The sequence below is a fragment of the Bos javanicus genome, chromosome 16 (assembly GCF_032452875.1).
Source record: "Bos javanicus breed banteng chromosome 16, ARS-OSU_banteng_1.0, whole genome shotgun sequence".
Classification (NCBI taxonomy): domain Eukaryota; kingdom Metazoa; phylum Chordata; class Mammalia; order Artiodactyla; family Bovidae; genus Bos; species Bos javanicus.
The window spans coordinates 49,235,492-49,254,867 of record NC_083883.1 but is presented as its reverse complement, the minus strand read 5'-3'; the positions used below and the strand labels follow the sequence as shown (position 1 = coordinate 49,254,867).

At 49.4% G+C, this 19,376-nt stretch overlaps 1 protein-coding gene across 1 annotated transcript in view; it reads left to right on the top strand.

Annotated features, from left to right (window-relative positions):
- AJAP1 (adherens junctions associated protein 1) overlaps positions 1 to 19,376 on the top strand; it is a 132,666-nt gene that overhangs the window by 103,435 nt on the left and 9,855 nt on the right. Inside the window, exons 3-5 of the mRNA XM_061382939.1 lie at positions 13,302 to 13,389; positions 15,567 to 15,809; positions 17,552 to 17,683. Of these exons, the coding sequence (XP_061238923.1) occupies positions 13,302 to 13,389; positions 15,567 to 15,809; positions 17,552 to 17,624 (404 nt within the window). The 3' untranslated portion in view covers positions 17,625 to 17,683. The remainder of the gene's footprint in view (positions 1 to 13,301; positions 13,390 to 15,566; positions 15,810 to 17,551; positions 17,684 to 19,376) is intronic.

The window sequence follows — 19,376 nt, the reverse complement described above, 5'->3', positions numbered from 1 at the left end:
CCTGTCCTCTATTATCTCCGAGAGTTTGCTCAAACTAATGTCCATTGGATCAGTGACGCCATCCAACCATCCAACCTCTGTTGCCCACTTCTCCTGCTCTCAATCTTTCTCAGCACTAGGGGCCTTTCCAGTGAGCTGGCTCTTCACATCAGATGGCCATTGGAGCGTCAGCTTTAGCACCACCCCTTCCAATGAATTATTCAGGGTTGATTTCCTTTAGGATTGATTGGTTTGATCTCCTTTGCAATCTAAAGGTCTCTCAAGAGTCTTCTCCAACATAACACTTCAAAAACATCAGTTCTTCATCACTCAGTCTTCTATATGGTCCAACTCTCAAATCCATATGTGACTGCTGGAAAAACCATAACTTTGACTATACCTACCTTTGTCAGCAAAATGATGTCTCTGCTTTTTAATATGCTATCTAGGTTTGTCATAGCTTTTCTTCCAAGGAGCAAGCATCTTTTAATTTCTTGGCTGCAGTCACTGTCTGCAGTGATTTGGGAGCCCAAGAAAATAAAATCTGTCACTATTTCCACATTTTCCCTATTTGCCATGAAGTGATGGGACCGGATGCCATGATCTTAGTTTTTTGAATGTTGAGTTTTAAGCAGGCTTTTCACTCCTCTTTCACCCTGATCAAGAGGTTTTTTAGTTTCTCTTCTCTTTCTGCCATTAAAGTGGCATCATCTACATATCTGAGGTTATTGATATTTCGCCCAGCAATCTTTATTCCAGCTTTTGCTTCATCCAGCCTGGCATTTCCCTTGATGTACTCTGCATAGAAGTTAAATAAGCAGGGTGACAATGTACAGCCTTGATGTACACTTTTCCCAATTTTGAACCAGTCCGTTTCTCCATGTCTTGTTTTATCTGTTGCTTCTTGACCTGCATACAGATTTCTCAGGAGGCAAGTAAGATGATATGGTATTCCCATCTCTTTAAGAATTCCCACAGTTTGTATCTCCCTAGGGACTGGCTTTTCTGTGGGAAATGATCCTGCCCGTGAATGAGTGAATCTGACCCCTGTGTCTGGCTGTCCAGGGCCCCAGGCTGGGGGCATATTCCCTGGACCAGCAATGACAACATTCTGGTCACTGCTGCTCACTGAATCGAAATTTGGTCGAGTGGCCAGGTGGATAGGCCCTGGCTTCCGTGGGCAACCCATGTGCATATCCGTTGAATCCAGTTCAAAACCCTCTGAAAGTAGAGACCCTATGGCTCAACCCTCCAACCCGTGTGGTCATGCAGCAGGAGAGACACGTGAGAAAAGGGTGTACAGGGTCACCCCTTGCTTTCCCCAGCTGTTCACTGCTTCCCACCCCAGTCATGCCACATGCACCGTGGTGCCCACTCTGGGATTTCAGCTGTCCCCTGGGGGCACATAGAAAGTATTTTAGGATTTCAGCCACACTGCTCAACTCCACCATTGTAGCATAAAGGCAGCCCTAGACAATATGTAAATGAGTGGACGTGGCCTTGTGCCAATAAAAGTTTATTTACGATGTCAGGCAGTGGGCCAGATGTGTCCCAGTTTTCTGACCTCTGCCCTAAGGCTTTGTTGTGCTGGTGTGGTATCAGGGACCCCAGGAGCAGGGGCACAGGATCTCAGCCCCTCAGCAGGCCAGCTGAGTCCCTCTCTAGAAGGAATTCGTTTCCAGGGTGGAAGGAAGACCAGCCTCACTGTTGCCAGGAAAGACAGCTGCCCTTAAGGAGACAGCGACTAAAGACTGCCTGTGTACTGTGTGCTGTGCTTAGTCTCTTAGTTGTGTCCAACTCTTTGCAAACCCACGGACTGTAGCCCACCAGGCTCTTCTGTCCATGGGGATTCTCCAGGCAAGAATACTGGTGTGGGTTGCCGTGTCCTCCTCCAGGGGATCTTCCAACCCAGGGATCGAACCCTGGTCACCCGCATTACAGGCAAATTCTTTACTGTCTGAGCCAGCAGAGAAGTGTAAAGACTGCCTACATCCCCTGAATAAACCTTCCTCCTGTGATCACTTACTCAGTTATGTCCAACTCTTTTGCAACTCCATGGACTGTAGCCCACCAGGCTCCTCTGTTCATGGGATTCTCCAGACAAGAATACCGGAGTGGGTTGCCATTTCCTCCTCCAGGGGATCTTTCTGACCCAGGGATCGAACCTGCGTCTCCTGCAGTTCCTGCTTTGCAGGTGGCTTCTTTACTGCTGAGCCACTGGGGAAACACCATTTCCTCCTGCCTCTTTTTGTAAATGAGGAAACTGCGGCAAAACCAGGGTATCTGTGTCCTGCGGCACAGGCTGGGGCATAAAGTAACAGAAAGGTGTTCTCAATAGCCTGGAGGTTAGGAACCAGTGTCTGAAGGGCCCTGCTCCTTCCGCAGCTCTGGGGAGGATGCTGCTCATCTGCTCCAGCTCCTGGTGGCTGCAGCTCCTTGGCCACATCCCTCCTTCCCTTGCCCCTGTCTTCACATGTGTTTCTCCCTTGTTCTGTGTCCTCTTCTCTTGTGTGTCTTGTAAGGACACCAGCCACTGCGTTGAGGGCCCGCCCTGAATCTAGGGTAACGTCATCTCCAGATCCTTATGTAATTCATTAAATCTGTAAAGACCCGATTTCCAAATAAGGTCATATTCTGAGGTTCTGGGGGACATGAGTTCTAGGGGGACACTATTCAACCCAATACAGAGAGACCACGTCACCGGTCCCCTGTTGGCTGTCATGGGACTGGTGAAGTGTGTGGTTAAGATGTGGGCTTGGGAACCTCCCCGGTGGTCCAGTGGTTAAGACCTTGCACTCTCGATGTGTGTGTGTGTTGTGGGGGGGGGGCATGGGTTCAAGTCCTTGTCAGGAAACTTAAGATCCAAAGTGTCATGTGGCATGAAAAGTAAACAAAATAAATAAAAATAGATCTTTAAAAATAAATAAAGTAGAAAACATTAAAAAAAAAATGATCACAGCTTTGGGCACATGGTCCCCTCCCTTTGTGATGACCCTGTCAGGGGACTGACTGAAAGGCATGGAGCAGGGGAGGCAAAAAAGAGATTGAGACCATGGCTTTGAAGTCATCTGTGAAATGGATCATAGGGTGAGGGCTCTGGATTTCTTGAGCCTACTGACACCTCCCTCCCCAGTTTGCCTGAGTGTCACAAAGGTCAGAAGGTGCGGTCGATTCCTGGGGTCTCCATGACAGAGACCCACAGATTTGGGGGAGGGGGAGGCTCACACAGCAGATTCTATCCTCTCAGTACTCTGCAGGCCAGAAGTCGAGGCCAGTGTCTGCGTGACTGTGCTGCCTCTGAAGGCGCCACAGAAGCATCCATCACCGGCTCTCCCAGAACCACGGTAGCATCCATTATGGGCTCCCTTCCAGGCTCCCTCCTGGCTCCGAGCAGATCCCTGGCTCTTGGTAGCATCACTGCAGTCTGCCCCCTGTGTGTGTGTCCACATGCCCCCTGTTTCTAAGGACACTAGTCACAGGGGAGTAGGGGCCACCTGACTCCAGTGTGAAGAAATCACTAACTAACTGCATCTCCAAGGACCCTGTTTGCAAACAAGGCCATATTCTAGGGAGGTGAGGGAGTCAGGACTTCAACATCTGCACTTGAGGGAGACAAGCCAACCCCATAACCTGGAGCAAACACTGCTGCCCGTGATTGGGGTCTTCTGAAACTCACTGTGCCCCACACCCAACTCTTGCATGGATCCCAGGTCAGGATGGGCAGAGCTGGCCCTCGGACTGAGAAGGGACTGAACTGAGACCTGGCTGAGAAGACAGTGCTGAGAAGAGTGAAGGTGGCCAGATGTGTTCTCTGGGGTCTGGATCTGACATCCGTGTGACTGTGTTAGGGTCCAGGCTCCCTCTGTTTCCCCATCTGCGGCACTGGGTTCTCTATCAAGTCCAAAAGTGAAGGAAGTTCTCAAGTGAGAAACTTGCTCCCAGATATGGACAATGTGGATGGAATAGCTTTAGTTGAGCCCAGTGTCAGGGGATATCATTCAAGGTCAAGTCCCTTTTGAAGACTCTGGACTGCAGAGTGGGTGTCATCCCAGGACTATGTATCCACAGCCACTGACCATCCCGTGTAGAGAAAGGACTGCCATTCTCCAGCGGGCTGTGCAGGGCACCAGCTAACAGTGCAGGCCGAGAACAAGCCTGCTTGGGTCTGAGTCCCGTGTTTGCTGAGTCTCTGCTATATGTGCAAAAAGAGTTAAGCTTGCTGAAAGGAAAGCTCTTGGTCCCACCTCCTGGGAGGTCACCCCTGACTCCAGGAGTGTGCTGCCTGATATGAAGGTCTTTGTTTACGGGGTCTTGAACTGGGCATATAACCTATGCTAACAAGGTGATTTAGGCTGGGACTGTAGGTTACTATGTCAGCTTGACCTCTGCATGGGCTGGAGACCACATCCAGCCACATGGGAGGTCAGCTTTGTAGACATGACCAAGCCCCAACCAGGACTGGACACTCAGGCTTGGAGGAGCTTCAGTGACTGAGCATACCCCGTGCATGTTGTCACCGTGGTCACTAGGAGGCATCATGCTGTCCACACCTCCATTGGCAGAATGGTTGGAGCCCACTGGTCTCTCCCACACTCTTCCTATTGCTGATTTTAACCTGTAGCATTGAGCTGTCATAAACTGTAACTGGAGTTTAATAGCTTTGCTCAATGCTGTGGGTCCTTATAGGGAGTTATTGAATCTGAGAGTGGCCTTGGGGACTTCCAAGGCTGCTCTGTGCTATGTCCCCATGGAAATGGGGAGCATCTTTGTGCCCACTTCTGCAGGGGAGGGGGTGCTGAGCTGCACAGGAACTCATTCACTGAGAAGCACGGGTGGTAGCACCACCAGCATGATCACTGGGTGGATTGGCTCTGCAGCCCCCACATCAGTCCTGTACCCTCGCTGCCAGTCCTATCTCTGCTCTGCATGGGGACAAGACTAGGGGATGAAGAGACTTGATGGGGAAGGACCACATTTCTCATGTTGCAGCCCCAGAGGGTGTCATCTTGGGACATTTGTTACCCACTAGCTGTGTGATGCCTTAGTGATGATGTTCCCAGGAGTCGGTTCAGATAGTCTGCTGGGGGTTTGAGAGGTGGACGCCTGTGTCTTGTTCACCCATTTCTCCTTGCAGACAGCCTCAGCACAGTTGACATTTGGGTCCAGGTCTTTCTTTCTCATGAGGCTATCCTGTGCATTATTGGATGTCTGCTGGCTTCTGGGTTTGTTGTTACTGTTGTTTTTATTGGAGGATTATTGTTATTACAATGTTGTGTTGCCTTCTTCTGTACAATGAAGTGAATCAGCTATATGTATACATATATCTTCTCCCTCCTGAACCTCCACCCCACCCCCCACACCCCACCTCTCTAGGTCATCAAAGAGCACTGAGCTGAGCTTCCTGTGCTGCACAGCAACTTCCTACTAGCTACCTATTTTACACATGTTAGTGTATATATGGGCTCCTCCAAGGGCTCAGTGGTAAATAATCTACCACATTGCAGGAGCTGCAAGAGACGCCGATTTGATCCCTGAATCAGGAAGATCCCCTGGAGGAAGAAATGGCAGCTTACTCCAATATTCTTGCCTGGGAAATCCCGTGGACAGAGGAGCCTGGCGGGCTACAGTCCATAGGGTTGCAAAGAGTCGGACATGATTGAAGCAACTGAGTATGCATGCACAGTGTATATACATCAGTGCTACTCTCCCAATTTGTCCCACCCCTTCCCCCTGTGGTGTCCATATGTCCATTCTCTACATCTGCATCTCTTCCTGCATCTTTGGTGTCTACCCTCTAGATGTTAGTGGGACCACACATGTCCCCTGCGTCTCCTGATCCAGCCTGATGTTCCCCGCCCAGGACCACTGCTGCAGTCAGGCTCTGAGGTCCTTTGGGGTGATTCCTCGAGGTGTCGGCACAGCCGTTTCCTGGGTGAGCCTCTGTGCTCTCCGCTGACATCCTGCCCCAGGCTGGAGGGACTTTGGATGGGTGGACACGTCATCTCAACAGTCTTGTCTCTAAACCTCTCTTATCACTCACTCCTTCCGGGTCAGTGAGGAAATGATGTGCCTTTGTGTCTCCACAACAAAGCAGGTAGCTTTTTCTGTGAACACCCCAGTTTTAGAAGGTGCACTTACTCTCAACAGCCTGCTCCCCTCCAGGTGGCCAATTGCCTCAGAAAAAGCCTCAACCTCCTCGTGGTTACAGTTCCTCAAGAAAGTGAGGCTGGCCTCTCACCTGTCATCCCGTGGATGCTGTAATTTCTGTGGTGTTGCCGGAAACCATTTGTCAAAGATGTCCTGTGTGTTCAGTGATTTGTGGTGTTTGTGGAAAAGGAATGGTCTCTTTGTGGTGGAATTGGGTACCACAGTCACCTGTCCAACCCCTGGAGGCAGACATCCTTGGATCCATTTGTCACTGAGTCTTTGTTCCCATAATGTGGGTGCATGAGAGCCCTGCTTTGGAAATGAGCTGGTGTAAACCCAGAAATGCTGTCCTTTTCCTCAATTATGGGGCCCTTGTTCCTGCTTCAGATACCCACAGGTGAGCCCCACTGCCCCTTCATGTCTGGAAGGGAGGTCCTGGAAGGGCTGGTTCTTGCCATGGACAGTTGATTCAGCTGCATTTAATAAGAAACTCACCCAGACCCAGAGATGGATTACCAATTTCCCCATCAATCTTCAGGACCTGATCTTATTACAAACCACCACAAATATATCCATAAAAGCCCTATTGATTGATGCAGCGCTTGGTAATCCATCTGTCGCCATCCATTATTCCGGGTATAATTTTTCATTATCCGGATGGCAGCTGATTCCTGGCACATTAGTATACAGTGGCAATTACCAGGAGCAGAAAGAGCCCCTAAATTAGCAGGAACAATCACACCTATCAGGAAGAGGAAGCGAGATTCCCCACACAGCTTGCTGTGCGTACTGGGACCATGTCTGAATGGCAGAGTTTGAAGATAGATTCAAGATTGACCTTGGAAGGTGGAGAGGAGAAAGTAAGTTGTCTTTTCCCCCCTTTCTTGAGGGTATAGAGTGTATGTTCTCTTAAGGTGACATCCTTGTCAACCCAATCACAGCCCACCCAACAGCTGGCCTTGCTCAGGGTCAGTAAGGTTTATGGCATAGATGTTGCTGCTTTTGCATTATGTAATGAGTACCAGAGACCTGACCAGAGGGAACATCGTTGAAGATGGGAGTGTTGAGAGAAATTATTCAGAGAGGAGAAAAGTTGGGTGAATGCTTCCCTAAGAACAGTCCCATTTGTGGCAGTGAAAACCCTGTCCACAGACCCAGGGGTCAGATCTCTCCCAATGCAAGGATTCTATGCTCTGAACATTCTTTTATTTTTAAAAATTAATTTTTATTGGCTCTTGCTGTAGTCTCTAAGTCCTGTCTGACTCTTTGGATCCACATGGTCTGCAGCTCTCTGGGCTCTTTTGTCCATGTGATTTCCCAGGCAAGAATATTGGAGTGGGTTGCCATTTCCACCTCTAGGGGATCTTCGCCACCCAGGGATCAAACCTTCATCTCCTGCATTTCAGGCAGATTCTTTTACTGCTGAGCCACCAGGGAAGCACCCCCCCCCCCAAGCTTTTTTTTTATTGGAGTATAGTTGATTTAGAGTGTTGTGTTAGTTTTTGTTGTACAGCCAAGTGAATCAGTTATGTTGTTTGTTTTTAGTTGCTCAGTCATGTCTCTTTGTGACCCCATGGACTGTAGCCCTCCAGGCTCTCCTGTCCATGGAATTTCCCAGGCAAGAATACTGGAGTAGGTAGCCATTTCCTTCTCCAAGGATCTTCCCAACCCAGGGATCGAACCTACATCTCCTGCTTGGCAGGTGGATTTTTACCACTGAACCACTTGGGAATGAGTTACTGATATACATATATCCACCCCTTTCTAGATTCTTTTCCCATATAGGCCATTACAGAGCACTGAGCAGAGTTCCCTGTTCTATATAACATAGGTCCTTATTATCATTCACACAATGAAGCTTCTTATCAACCCTAAAGGAAAAATTGAGATAGACACATGCCTGAAATATTCTTGAGGGATATTGATTCAACTGGTAAGATTCTCCTTGATCTTCAGTCTCCAAAAATTGAGAATCCTGTTTAACTGAGTGTCACAGAGTGATCTGTTCTCAAGCCAGCTTTGTATGAACGTATCCAGTAGGGTGAAGCTGTCCACTGCTGGTAGTTTTAAGACAGATGCTTGACTGTCTTTAAAATCACCTTGACACAGTGAAGGTCTCAGAAGACTCCAGATCTTTGATGATAGAGCAGGCAGGTTATATAATACCAGAAGTTTGCAGTTTGAGTCCCAGCTTTAAGCAACCATTCAAAACCGATTGTATATTTCTTAACTGATAAGCCACATCACCTTCAGCTATTCACCTAAATCAGTTGTATGTTTTTGTAAATAAAGTTTTATTGGCACACAGCCATGCCCACTGGTTGCATATCATCCACAGCTGGGTTGAGAAGTTGCAACAGAGATCATGCTACCTGCCAAACCTAAAGTATTTATCATCTGGCTCCTCCTGTCAAACTTTGCCTACCCAGGATCTGTGCAGACTTAAGTGACTTACATAGATGAGGAAACAACTCATGCCATTTGGGGAACCTGAATGATAAGACAGATGCTTGAAACACTACCCAGCTTCTCATGAGAAGTTCTATCATCCTTTTAGGAGTGACCTCTCAAAGAGAAGAAAAGATGAGACATCCTTACTGGGTTTACATCTTCTAATCTGCTTCCTACAAATATTCTCACTACGTGTCAAAAGGCCTGGTCCTTGTCAACCATCCTGACTGTAGGGTCGTCTTGTAGTCATCAGTCCCTTATGCCTGAACCTAGTGACCCATCACAACCCACCGGCCAGGCATGGAAGCACAAGGCTGTTTGCTTTGCAAATGAAATATATGAGGAGCAGTAAGGAGTTTGCCTCTAATTACTTTTATTCCCAAGAATGTGGTTACAGATTTGTTCATTTGGAGCTTGACGTTTGATTTTTCCAGAGTAGCAAACTGCCTACACCCGGGCTCTGCAGGATCGGCAGTGGATTAAATTGATCATGGGTGTGAAGACAGGCATAGAGAAGTCTTTCCAAAGAGCATGGCTGTGATATTATTGTTGTACTTCCACTCAGATGATCCTGGCTGGTTATTAACCCACATATCATATTTTCCAAATTTTAACTTGGCAAGTCCTGTGGAGAAATTTCACACAGAAGGCAGGAAAGGGTCCTTTAGAACAAGGCAAACATTAGAATTATGTCATTAACTTTCTCCCGGTTCCCCTGGCTTTTTGTTCTCTACTCTTCAGTTATCAATGTCATAATATGTCCCACAGTGCTGTTGCAAGGTTCTGTGCCAGGCAATTTGTGCATGGTTGGGAGTGGGATGGATATAAAGTTGATGAAGATTGGGTTTTTTCTTCAGTGGCTCAAAGACTCATGAGAACCTTAGGCAAAGGGCTGGGCTTCTGGTCTTCCTGTCATCAATGAGGGTATTCCATGAGCCAGCTGTTTCCCCCTCTCATCATCAGTTTCTTCCATTCACCAGATGAAGAGAATGAATGCTTTTTTCCCCATCCTTAGTCACAGAGGGAGTGGGAGGGAATTAAACATCTAAGATGCAGCTGGTCATTGAGCTCTTCCCTTCCAAGGACTTTGGTCACTGCAGATGTTCAACCCAACAGAAGAATTCCCTTGGTATATGGGGTCCAAGTCCAGTGGTGGCCTGGGCCTCTTTGGCTCTGCAGACATTGGGGCATGGGCCACAAAGTGTTCTGCTCTTGTAAGGGAGCTCTCAGTGCCTCTAGCTGGGCTTGGCCTGAAGTTGAACCAATCCCTACTACTTTTGGCTCACTCCCATTCAGTGTGCTCTTTTATACTCCATAGATGTTGAATGCTCCTACCCAAGAAGATGGCAGGTTTAGCTCAAGAAACAATGGTTCAGTTATTGCCGTGGACTTGGGAGTATGACCTGCCAAGATGGCTGAGAGGCTCTTGACATGGTTCCAGAGCACCCTTTAAGAGATCTATCCATGGAAGAGATGATGAGGCTTTTAAACACCAGCATCCATAATTTAGCAGATTATTCTCCCCAGGAATATAAAGGGTAGTGGTGCCAGCCTCTGTCTTGGAAGATGCAAGGACCCCAGATCAAAGCCCAAACAGAAATAAATAAAGTTTGAGATCAAATCCTATAATACTACAATCTTAGTATGGGTTTAGGAGCCATCAGGTTCTATGTGATCCAAGGAATTTAAGCAAACTTGTCCAGATGATTTTCACTTCCATTTTTATTATGACAGTATGCACCTTTGAGTGTTGTTGCAAAGAATAAATGAGATAATATACACCTGACAATTTCTAATACTTGAAGATGCCTGTGATCACCGTCATTGTGATCAACATCATTATAATCACCATCACCGTCATTATCACCATCAGTATCACCATATCATCACTACCACCAGCATCACCAGCATCATATCACCATCATCACCACTATACCATCATCATCAATTACGTCATCACCATCATTATCACCATCATCATTTCCACCATCAAATCACCATCAGCAATAGCAGGAACATCATCATTACCACTATCACCATCACATCACCATCATCACGACTTGCATCATCACCACCATCACCATCACTGCAATCATCATCACCAGCATCATATTACCATCATCACCACTATACTGTCATCATCACCACCACCATCACCATTTCTGTCATCAAATCACCATCACCAACAGCAACACCACAATGACCATCACCATTATCATCACCACCATTACCATTTCCATCAATGTCACTGTCAGCAACAGCACAATCACCTTCATCATCATCACTGTCATCAACATCAGTACCATCATAGTAACCATCGACATTAGTACCGTCATAGTCACCATCATCGACATCAGTACCGTCAGTCACCATCACCATCTTCAACATCAGTACCATCATAGTCACCATCACCATCTTCAACATCAGTACCGTCATAGTCACCATCGCCATCATCAACATCAGTACCATCATGGTCACCATCACCATCTTCAACATCAGTACCGTCATAGTCACCATCACCATCATCAACATCAGTACCATCATTGTCACCATCAACATCAGTACCGTCATAGTCACCATCATCAACATCAGTACCATCAGTCATCATCGCCATCATCAGCCTCCTTCTCACAAGAAGCACAGATGCAGGATGAGCTCATACTCTTCATGACAGCATCCTCGTCTCTTGACTGAATCAGAAGGATTGTGTAGATGGAGGGTGAGGGAAGATGGACAGCCATCTTCCCTGATCATCCATTAAAACAGACATTCATGTCAACCTCCCTCTTCCAACGAAGTCTGAGTTGGGTCTCAGGGAAGAAGCTGGTGAACATATAGAGATTACTGAGACTGGTGGTAAGATTAAGAGTGGTCCCTTACTGGCATATGTAGCTTTCAACCCCATTGTCAGGCTGATCTGGCAGACCCAGAGGAAGGCAAACTGGCTCAGAGCTTTACAGTACATGTCACGTGTTGGGCACAGGTGTATGGGAAGCCACTGGTCAGAACCAGCAGTGAACGCTGCCACTTTTAAAAATGGGCACCACAGCAGCTGTTCCTGAGGGCAGGAACCATGACTGAGTAAGTCAAAACTGGCCCTGCTTGGCATACAGTAGGTACTCAATAGGTGATTCTTGAATCAGTGGCTAAAAGAAAGAGGAAGGGAGGCCCATGACATCTTCGGTTTTCCAAGTGTTGCTTATTCTGTGGGCTCAGGAAGGGGATTCCTCGGGACAAACAGAAATAGCCCGAAAGAGAGGCAGCCAGGAAGAGCTTGTTTTCTGGTCATGCCAGCTTTGAATCATTTATTAGCAATTCCCCCCACGAAGATCATATTCAGTGGAGAGGTAACATCTGTTTGTGAGACTGTGTCCTTCAGAGGCCGCCAAAAAAAAGTGTTACATCTGTGAGATGCTCCACGCTGGACCACACACATGCTGTGTCCTCACCCCAGGATTGGCAAGGTCCTCAGGTGTGATGGGTGGGCCTCTGCACATGAACATCAGAAGAGGAGAGAGACAGATACTCAAGTGGCAGAGATGAAAGAATGGCAGAATCAGCACTCCCAGGGGCAGAGTGCTGCCACCTGCAGGGGTCTCTGCAGAGCCCCTTATGGCTGTTAGCCCCCAGCTCCTCAGGTGTGGTTCTTGCTGATGGGAAAAGAGCAGGACCAGAGTCCTGGACCTTCCAGGTGGACCTCACTGACCAGAGGATTCAACCCTAGTGTCCCCAGAAGGATGTAAAGATGAGTTATATGGGAAGGGATCAGAGGTGTTGCCAGCCTGTCTTTTTTCCCTCCCCCTGCATCTATGTTTGATGGAAGGTGATGCGGGGGATGGGGGTGGATGGACAGAGGGACAGTACAGACAGAATTCTTGTCCTCTGCCATCCTGGCCCTCGTGTGGGGTTCAGACCACTCTCATTTGTGGCTGTGGCTACCCTGCTCCTGGAGTGGCCAGTCCTTCTGTCCCTGTCTGCTGTTTCCCCTGTCTCCTCCCACCATGGTGTATAACACACACAAGAGGAGACAGGACCTGGAGACCAGACTGCAGATCCTTCTCTGGGACTTCAGGAAGCATCACCTGCTCGGTCTGGATCTCTTATTTCCTGGAAGCTCATCTGGCAGTGAACTTCTTGGAGAGGAATCTGGGAAGATGAAGATGCTTTCCAGTGACCCAAGTGCCTGAATCTACAACAGTGTCACCTGCCTCTCTTCCTTCCCTTCCCAATAAATCCTGGGCTGTCCCGGCTTCTCCTGGGTCCAGGCAAACCCTGCTCCCACCAGCAGGCCAGCTTCCCTGGTGCCCAGACACAAGGAACAGAATTTACCCAAGTTGGGAGGAGAAAAAGGAGGGGTGACAGAGCTTACCTGTGCCAGGTGAAGGGGTCAGCAGGTGCAACAACGGCCACAGCTGCCCAAGGGCTGAGTCATTTCTCAGGGCCTGAGAGAGGCCAGGCTGGGGCCTCCCTTCCCTAGCTCCAGGTGAAAACAGTCCTGGTACCCCCTGCATCTGGCAGCACCTGCATGTGGGCAAGAAACTGACCTGACCTGGTCCCACGAGGCCCCATCAACATGGAGCCCCCTGCAGGGCTTCTCAACACATGATGGGATCTTGTGTTCAGGGCTGAGTGGATGGGACAGGTCCCTACTCCCTGTCTCTTCCTGGGCCCCTTCATCTCATGCCTCTGGTTTCACGGCCCCCCTCCTCCTTCTCTGTTTCCAGGTTTGGCCGTCCATCAGATCATCACCATCACCGTCTCCCTCATCATGGTCATAGCTGCTCTGATTACAACTCTTGTCTTAAAAAACTGGTAAGGACCCTTGGCCTTTCTGGCTGGGTAATGGGGGTCAGTGGGGGTCCCTGGGGAAGCACACACAGAGAGTTTCTTGCTTCTCAACACCATCTCAGATCACAGCCCAGGGAATCATTTCTCTGGAATGGAGAGTGCCACACAGCTCCTGCCCTGCTCAACCCACTCGCCTTTGCCCGGACAGCTCGGCCACCCAGTGGGAGGGGTTGTTCCCTGACAGTGCCCTCCCAGTGGGTTTCCCTGCTTGGCTTAATTCCTTAGGCAGCAGGTAGCCTGTTCCCAAAGCCTATCTCTCGGATCCTAGCGCCCCTCTGAATGTCCCCTTCACAGCTCGGTTTGGTTTTCCTTATTTCATACCAGCAGCCTGGCTGGGGTCCCTGCCCGCCCCTTGCCGTCCCCCACCTTCCTCTCGCAGTCACTCTGTGTCTGCTGAACTAGGTTACTTCTTTGCTCCAGGCAGCCCGTCTTCACCTATTTCCTCCTGGAAATTGGCCTACTTTGAGCTTGGCCTTGCTGGGTGTACACACCTGCTACACCCCTGGGAGAATCAGGGGGCTGCCAGCTGACCCCACTGCCCGCACGCCTCCTGGGCCCCTGTCCACCTGTAGTCTCTCCTCCAGCTAGTGAGGCACCTCTTAACATCGAAGCCAAAGCACCTTGGATGCAAATCATCCCCCTGCCAGCCTTGGTAGAAAGTCACAGATTGGTGGGAGGGAAGTGCCCTGAGCCTCTGGGTAACAGAGACTTGAGGAAATGAGAGAGAAAGCCGGCCTTTAGGATTACAGAGGACAACGTGTGGAGAGGTACCACCCTGGAACAGCCCAGGGAGGTCTTAGAGCTCCTGATGGCCAGCAAACCCTGGACCTGGGGTGTTTTCTGGGGGAGATAGTGAAGATAATAGTCAGCTCTCAGCAGCATGTCTTGGGCAGGGCTGGCTGGTTGGAGAAGGGGCTCCAGGTCCCTGGACTGCATGGATGCTCGGCAGGTCCGATCCCACTGGCTGTCTTGATGGTGAAATCCCATCCCCACCAAGGAGGTGGCAGACTGTGATGCTGTAATAGGCAACAAGCTTCCTCTTGGTTTTCCCACACTTCGGGGTTTTCAGCAGACCTTCAAAGAGTCTTTTGGGGAAGACAGTCCAGCAGGGTGAATAAGTGGTTCCATGACGTTGGTGGGCGGGGTTGGGGGGCGTCCCTTGGCTTTCACATCCATCTTCTCACCTTCATTTATGGGCAGTCTTCCTTGCCAGCTATCGAGATTCTCTCATTGGGAAGAGGCAGGGAATTAACACAATTTATATGGGGACAGGCTCATGAACCCCTGCCCCTTGCAGCCCACTCACTCTGCAAAGGCTCTGAGCTGTGAAGCGGGTAGAAAAGGAGAACTGATGAGCTAATGAGAACCACGACCCCTCAAATCTCCTCCTCCCTGCCCTCCTTCATGGGCATGACACTTCTTTCCATCCTTGTGAACTTACCCTAGAGGTGACTCCTGGAGCCGGGAAGTATCCCTGTGCACTTTCTCTATCAAATTCCTTGGTCAACAGGGGTGGGACCCATGTGTGCAGTCCACATAGTGTCTGAAAGCCTCTGTGGTCCAAAAGGACAGGGAACGAAGGCAGGTACCCACGAGCACGAACACAGTCTTCTTCATAGATCCAAACGGTCTGCTTTCATTTCCAGCTTGTGAGCCTGGGCAGAGGAGAGGCTGAGGATGAGAGTTCCCAGTCTTATCTATCCCCAAAGATAATTACGTGGTCCACTCCACGTGAACTACGGCCGCCCCAACCTGTGGACAGAACCTTCCCCACAATCATCATTTCCATACCATCTAGGTGTTCCTGGGGAAACTGAGTCAGTACTACCACCCGGCTGACATTTCTTGGCCAAACCAGACCTCCGCTCCCCGATAACACAACTCCACCCCTCATTTCTTAATCCTTCCTGCAATAACGGCCGCATCTAACATTCAAATTTTATTTTATTTTTAAAAAAAGAGCCCATTGCTTGTGGTTGATCTTTCTGAAGAGGTTGGGAATTACTATTAAATGATGTCTAATTAATGCCTGGAGGTGAAGATTCCTTAGCGTCAGTGCGGCGGGAGATGCTGGTGGGTCTCTGCACCTGCAAGTCCCCCACCCCGACTCCGACCCCCACCCCGACCTTTCTCTCCCCCAGCTGTGCGCAGAGTGGGAACCCACGAAGGAACAGCCACCAGCGGAAGACGAACCATCAGGAGGAGAGTTGCCAGAACCTGACAGACTTCACGTCTGCCCGGGTGCCCAGCAGTCTGGACATCTTCACGGCCTACAACGAGACCCTCCAGTGTTCCCACGAGTGTGTCCGGGCATCCGTGCCCGTCTACACTGACGAGACGCTGCACCCGGCCGGGGAGTACAAGTCCACATTTAATGGGAACCGGTAAGTGCAGGCGCGAGCCAGAGTTGGCCGCTGCCCCCTTCTGGGGATGCCGGGTCTGTGGATTGGTGTCAGGCAGCTTTCTCATCTCTTTATGTGGTCGGGGCACATGCAGGCAGCTCATTTGCTGAGATGAGACAAGACGCACAGTACTAAGGTGCCAGGGTTCACATCTGGACCCCTGCACTTGGCCAGTGGATGGACCTGCCTTGCTTGGTCCTGGATCCCACATTCTGGAAGCTGAGCAGACAGCTCAGAGCCCAGAACCAGCCTCTTAGTCTCAATCAAGCCTCCAAAATATCAGCAAATCGTGATGGGTCCCTCCCTCCCCAGTCAATATCTGTGAACCCCCATCACTAAAATGTCAGCAGCAGATCTGGCAGAAATATCAAACACCAAGCAGACTCCTGGTTATTAAATGCTCTTTTTAATGAGTCATATGTAATCCCTCAAAGAAGACATGTCTCTAAAACCATCCCTGGGAATATTTAAGAAACCCTTGAGTCAGCTTCTGAAGGTTTATCCGGAATTAGATTAAAATATCAATAAGCTATTTTTTTTTCCTAAGTGAGTACACATTCATGCATCATTTTGTAAATTAAAAGAGAAACAATTCTCCAATGACTTAAAGATCTTAGGAAGAAATGAGCAGGACAGCAGGCTGACTTGAGGGGCATGGGGTCAGTGACAGGAGTGGTGACCGGGGACACTGCCCAAGGTGCCCTACTGGGCTCCTCCCAGAATCCAGGTCGAGGAGACTCAGGGGAGCCTTCAACTGTTGTGTCTGTGGCTCATGTTGGCCTTGTCCTGTCCTGGAGAGCGAGGAGGTGTTCCTTAGACACCTCCCTGCTGCTCCTCTCGTGGTATCTCCATGTCGGACTCTACTGTATGTTCTGTCTGAGATACTCCCTCTCCAGGGGAGAAGAGTGGAGAGCAGAAACCCCAGGACCCTCCCTCTGAACGACTTTGCTTTTACTCGACCACATTGGGGAGCCCGTGGGTTGCATCCCAGCCTTCCAGAAGGCCGAGTTCACAAAGAATTGGAGAAAAAGCTTTAAAATCATTTCATTGAATGCCTGTGTGCCTGTTTGGATATAAATCTTGGCCACCCAGAACCTCAGGCTTGGGGGGAGAAGGAAAAGGGAGTAGGTGGGTCCTGGTGTTTCACTGTGTCTCCCTGTCTGCCCCCATGTCCTGGGAGAGCCCTGTCCATGTGCAGGGTGGGCACAGCTAGCTGGTGTGGATGCCCTGGAGAGAACAACTTCTTGCGTTGGGGCCAAAGGTGATGCTCTGTTGGTTCTCACTGGCTCTGGGAAACATTGGCTTAGTCTCGAAGGGGACAAAATAACTTGGGGCAAAGGGCATTTTAGGCATCAGGCCCTGCCCTCTCCATAATGTGCAGTAAAGTGGGTGGAATCTCTGATCTCAGAGGCAGAGACCATGAGTTTTGCACTTGTATTGCAAATGAAAATCTGAAATCCAGACATAGCATCTCTGTGCATCTTCACCAGATTTGTCCTATGCACAGAACCCTTGGACTGCGTGTCCTCTTAGGCCTCCCAAAGTGGAAGGGAGGACTGGCCAACACAGGGAGAGGTGGCCAGTGGGTCCAGGCCAGGTGAAGCATCACCTTCTGGGAGTTCTTTTTGCCTGGAGAAGCCAGTTTTCTGCAACAGGTCCCATCCAGCCTGCCTGTCAGGTTTTACATATGAGCCCTCGCAAGCCCATTTTTCTGCTTGCTGCAGGCCCTCTTCTTCTGATCGGCATCTTATTCCTGTGGCCTTTGTGTCTGAGAAATGGTTTGAAATCTCCTGCTGACTGGCCGAAGTCTTTTTTACCTCCTGGGGGCAGGGCAGACGCCATGTGTCTGTTTTATGGTATGTACCTCTCTTATTGGACCTTGCTTGATTTTCCCCACCCCCCATCTTTCCTCTGGAATACTGGGAGCCTGTCTGGACATGGCAGGTGGGCCTCAGCAAGGGCATCATTGCCCTGAATGCAAACCAGAGGGCTGGGCGTGTGGTCTCTCTGCTGCACTCGTTAGAAATGCCCCCACATCCCAGTGGGAGGGAACGACAGACTCAGGAACCCCTGCTCTGCAATCTTGTCCAGTTCTGCACATGCTGCTCCATCTCCCGGGAAGCCCTGTAGGGCAGGGGACCCCGTTCTGGAAACAAGCTATAGGTACACCCCTCACTTCCCCAAACAAAAGGAGATCAGAGCCCCAGCCCAGTGGGCAGACACCATGCCACCACCCCGTCTCTACGTGGGGGTGGGGAGAGAGAACACTGAGTGGAATTAAAATACAATTTTGAAATATAAAAATAAGAGATAAGAAAGAAAATGATAAAGAGAGAAAGTGAAGAGTTGAGACGTCTACTAATTTGAAGCCAGGGACCGGTACCAAAACAGGGATGAATTTGCCACGCTCTGCTGGATAGGAACATTTGGTTTGCTTTCAATGATATTGACTTTAATGCTGACATTAAATTGCTTTCTTCTGTGCTGAACCTCCTGAACACGCAGGCTGCTGTGGGGGGAAAAGGATCTTGTCACCCCCCCAGTGACTGCACATTCTGGATGAACAGTCAATTGAGGTGACTGGGGTTTTTTTTGTTTTTTTGTTTTTTTTCATTTTTCTTATTTGATGCTAGGGTTTTCAAAGGATGACATCTTGCTCATCCACAGAGAACATCTTTTTTCCTCCAGATCTTCTCTCTAAGCATGACGTCACTTCCCTTCCAGAAGCAGGGAATCCAGTTTTTAGGGTTATCTATATTTGAAAAAAAATTTTTTTCTTTACTTTTTCTCACCTTCTGATGTGGGGACTGAGTGGGAAATGTCATTGTCAGAATTGGAGAAGGTCCCGGGGCTTCTTGGGGTGTACCCCATCTTCTTAGGGAGCACACAGGACCCTCAGAGGCCTCTGCTTACAGCACTTCTGAGGGGCCAGGGGCCCCAGCTGCTTGGAGAAGCAGGTATCAATCAAATGGTTCATAATTCCAGCCCTAGCGAACTGTGTATATTTATTCCACATCAAATGTCCATCGCTCACTTTTGTCCTGAAGCCAGAACAACCTGATTAGAACTATGTTTAGCCGATGGGTGAAGGAATATAATGAGGTTAAAATGGAAATTGACCCCCTACTCACACAGAGGCCTTTGCTGAGATGTATAGGTCAGGCAGGTGAGATGAGGGCTGTGCCCGACATTCAACAGCCACATGCCCTGGACACAGCTTCTCCGTCAGATGCTTGCACGTTTGTCTGCCCGGATGTGACTCATCTCATTAAGGCCTCGGACAAGCTCCCTTTGGCGTTTCAACCCAGCAAGCGATGGGGAAGCTCCCAGTTAGCAGTGGAACTCCCGCCTGCCTGGCAAGGCCTCTGCAGGGCGGCCAGGTGAGCGCCTGCATCTCCTTTGGGATTTCACAAATGCATGAATGCTTAAGGCGTTGACCTGGGAGACCCTAGCCCTGCACATCAAAGACGTCTGCTCTCTTCCTCCAAGAGCTGTGGGCCTGCAGGCCTGAGGTGGGCACGCCTTCCATTCCAAGTAGCCCCCATCTGG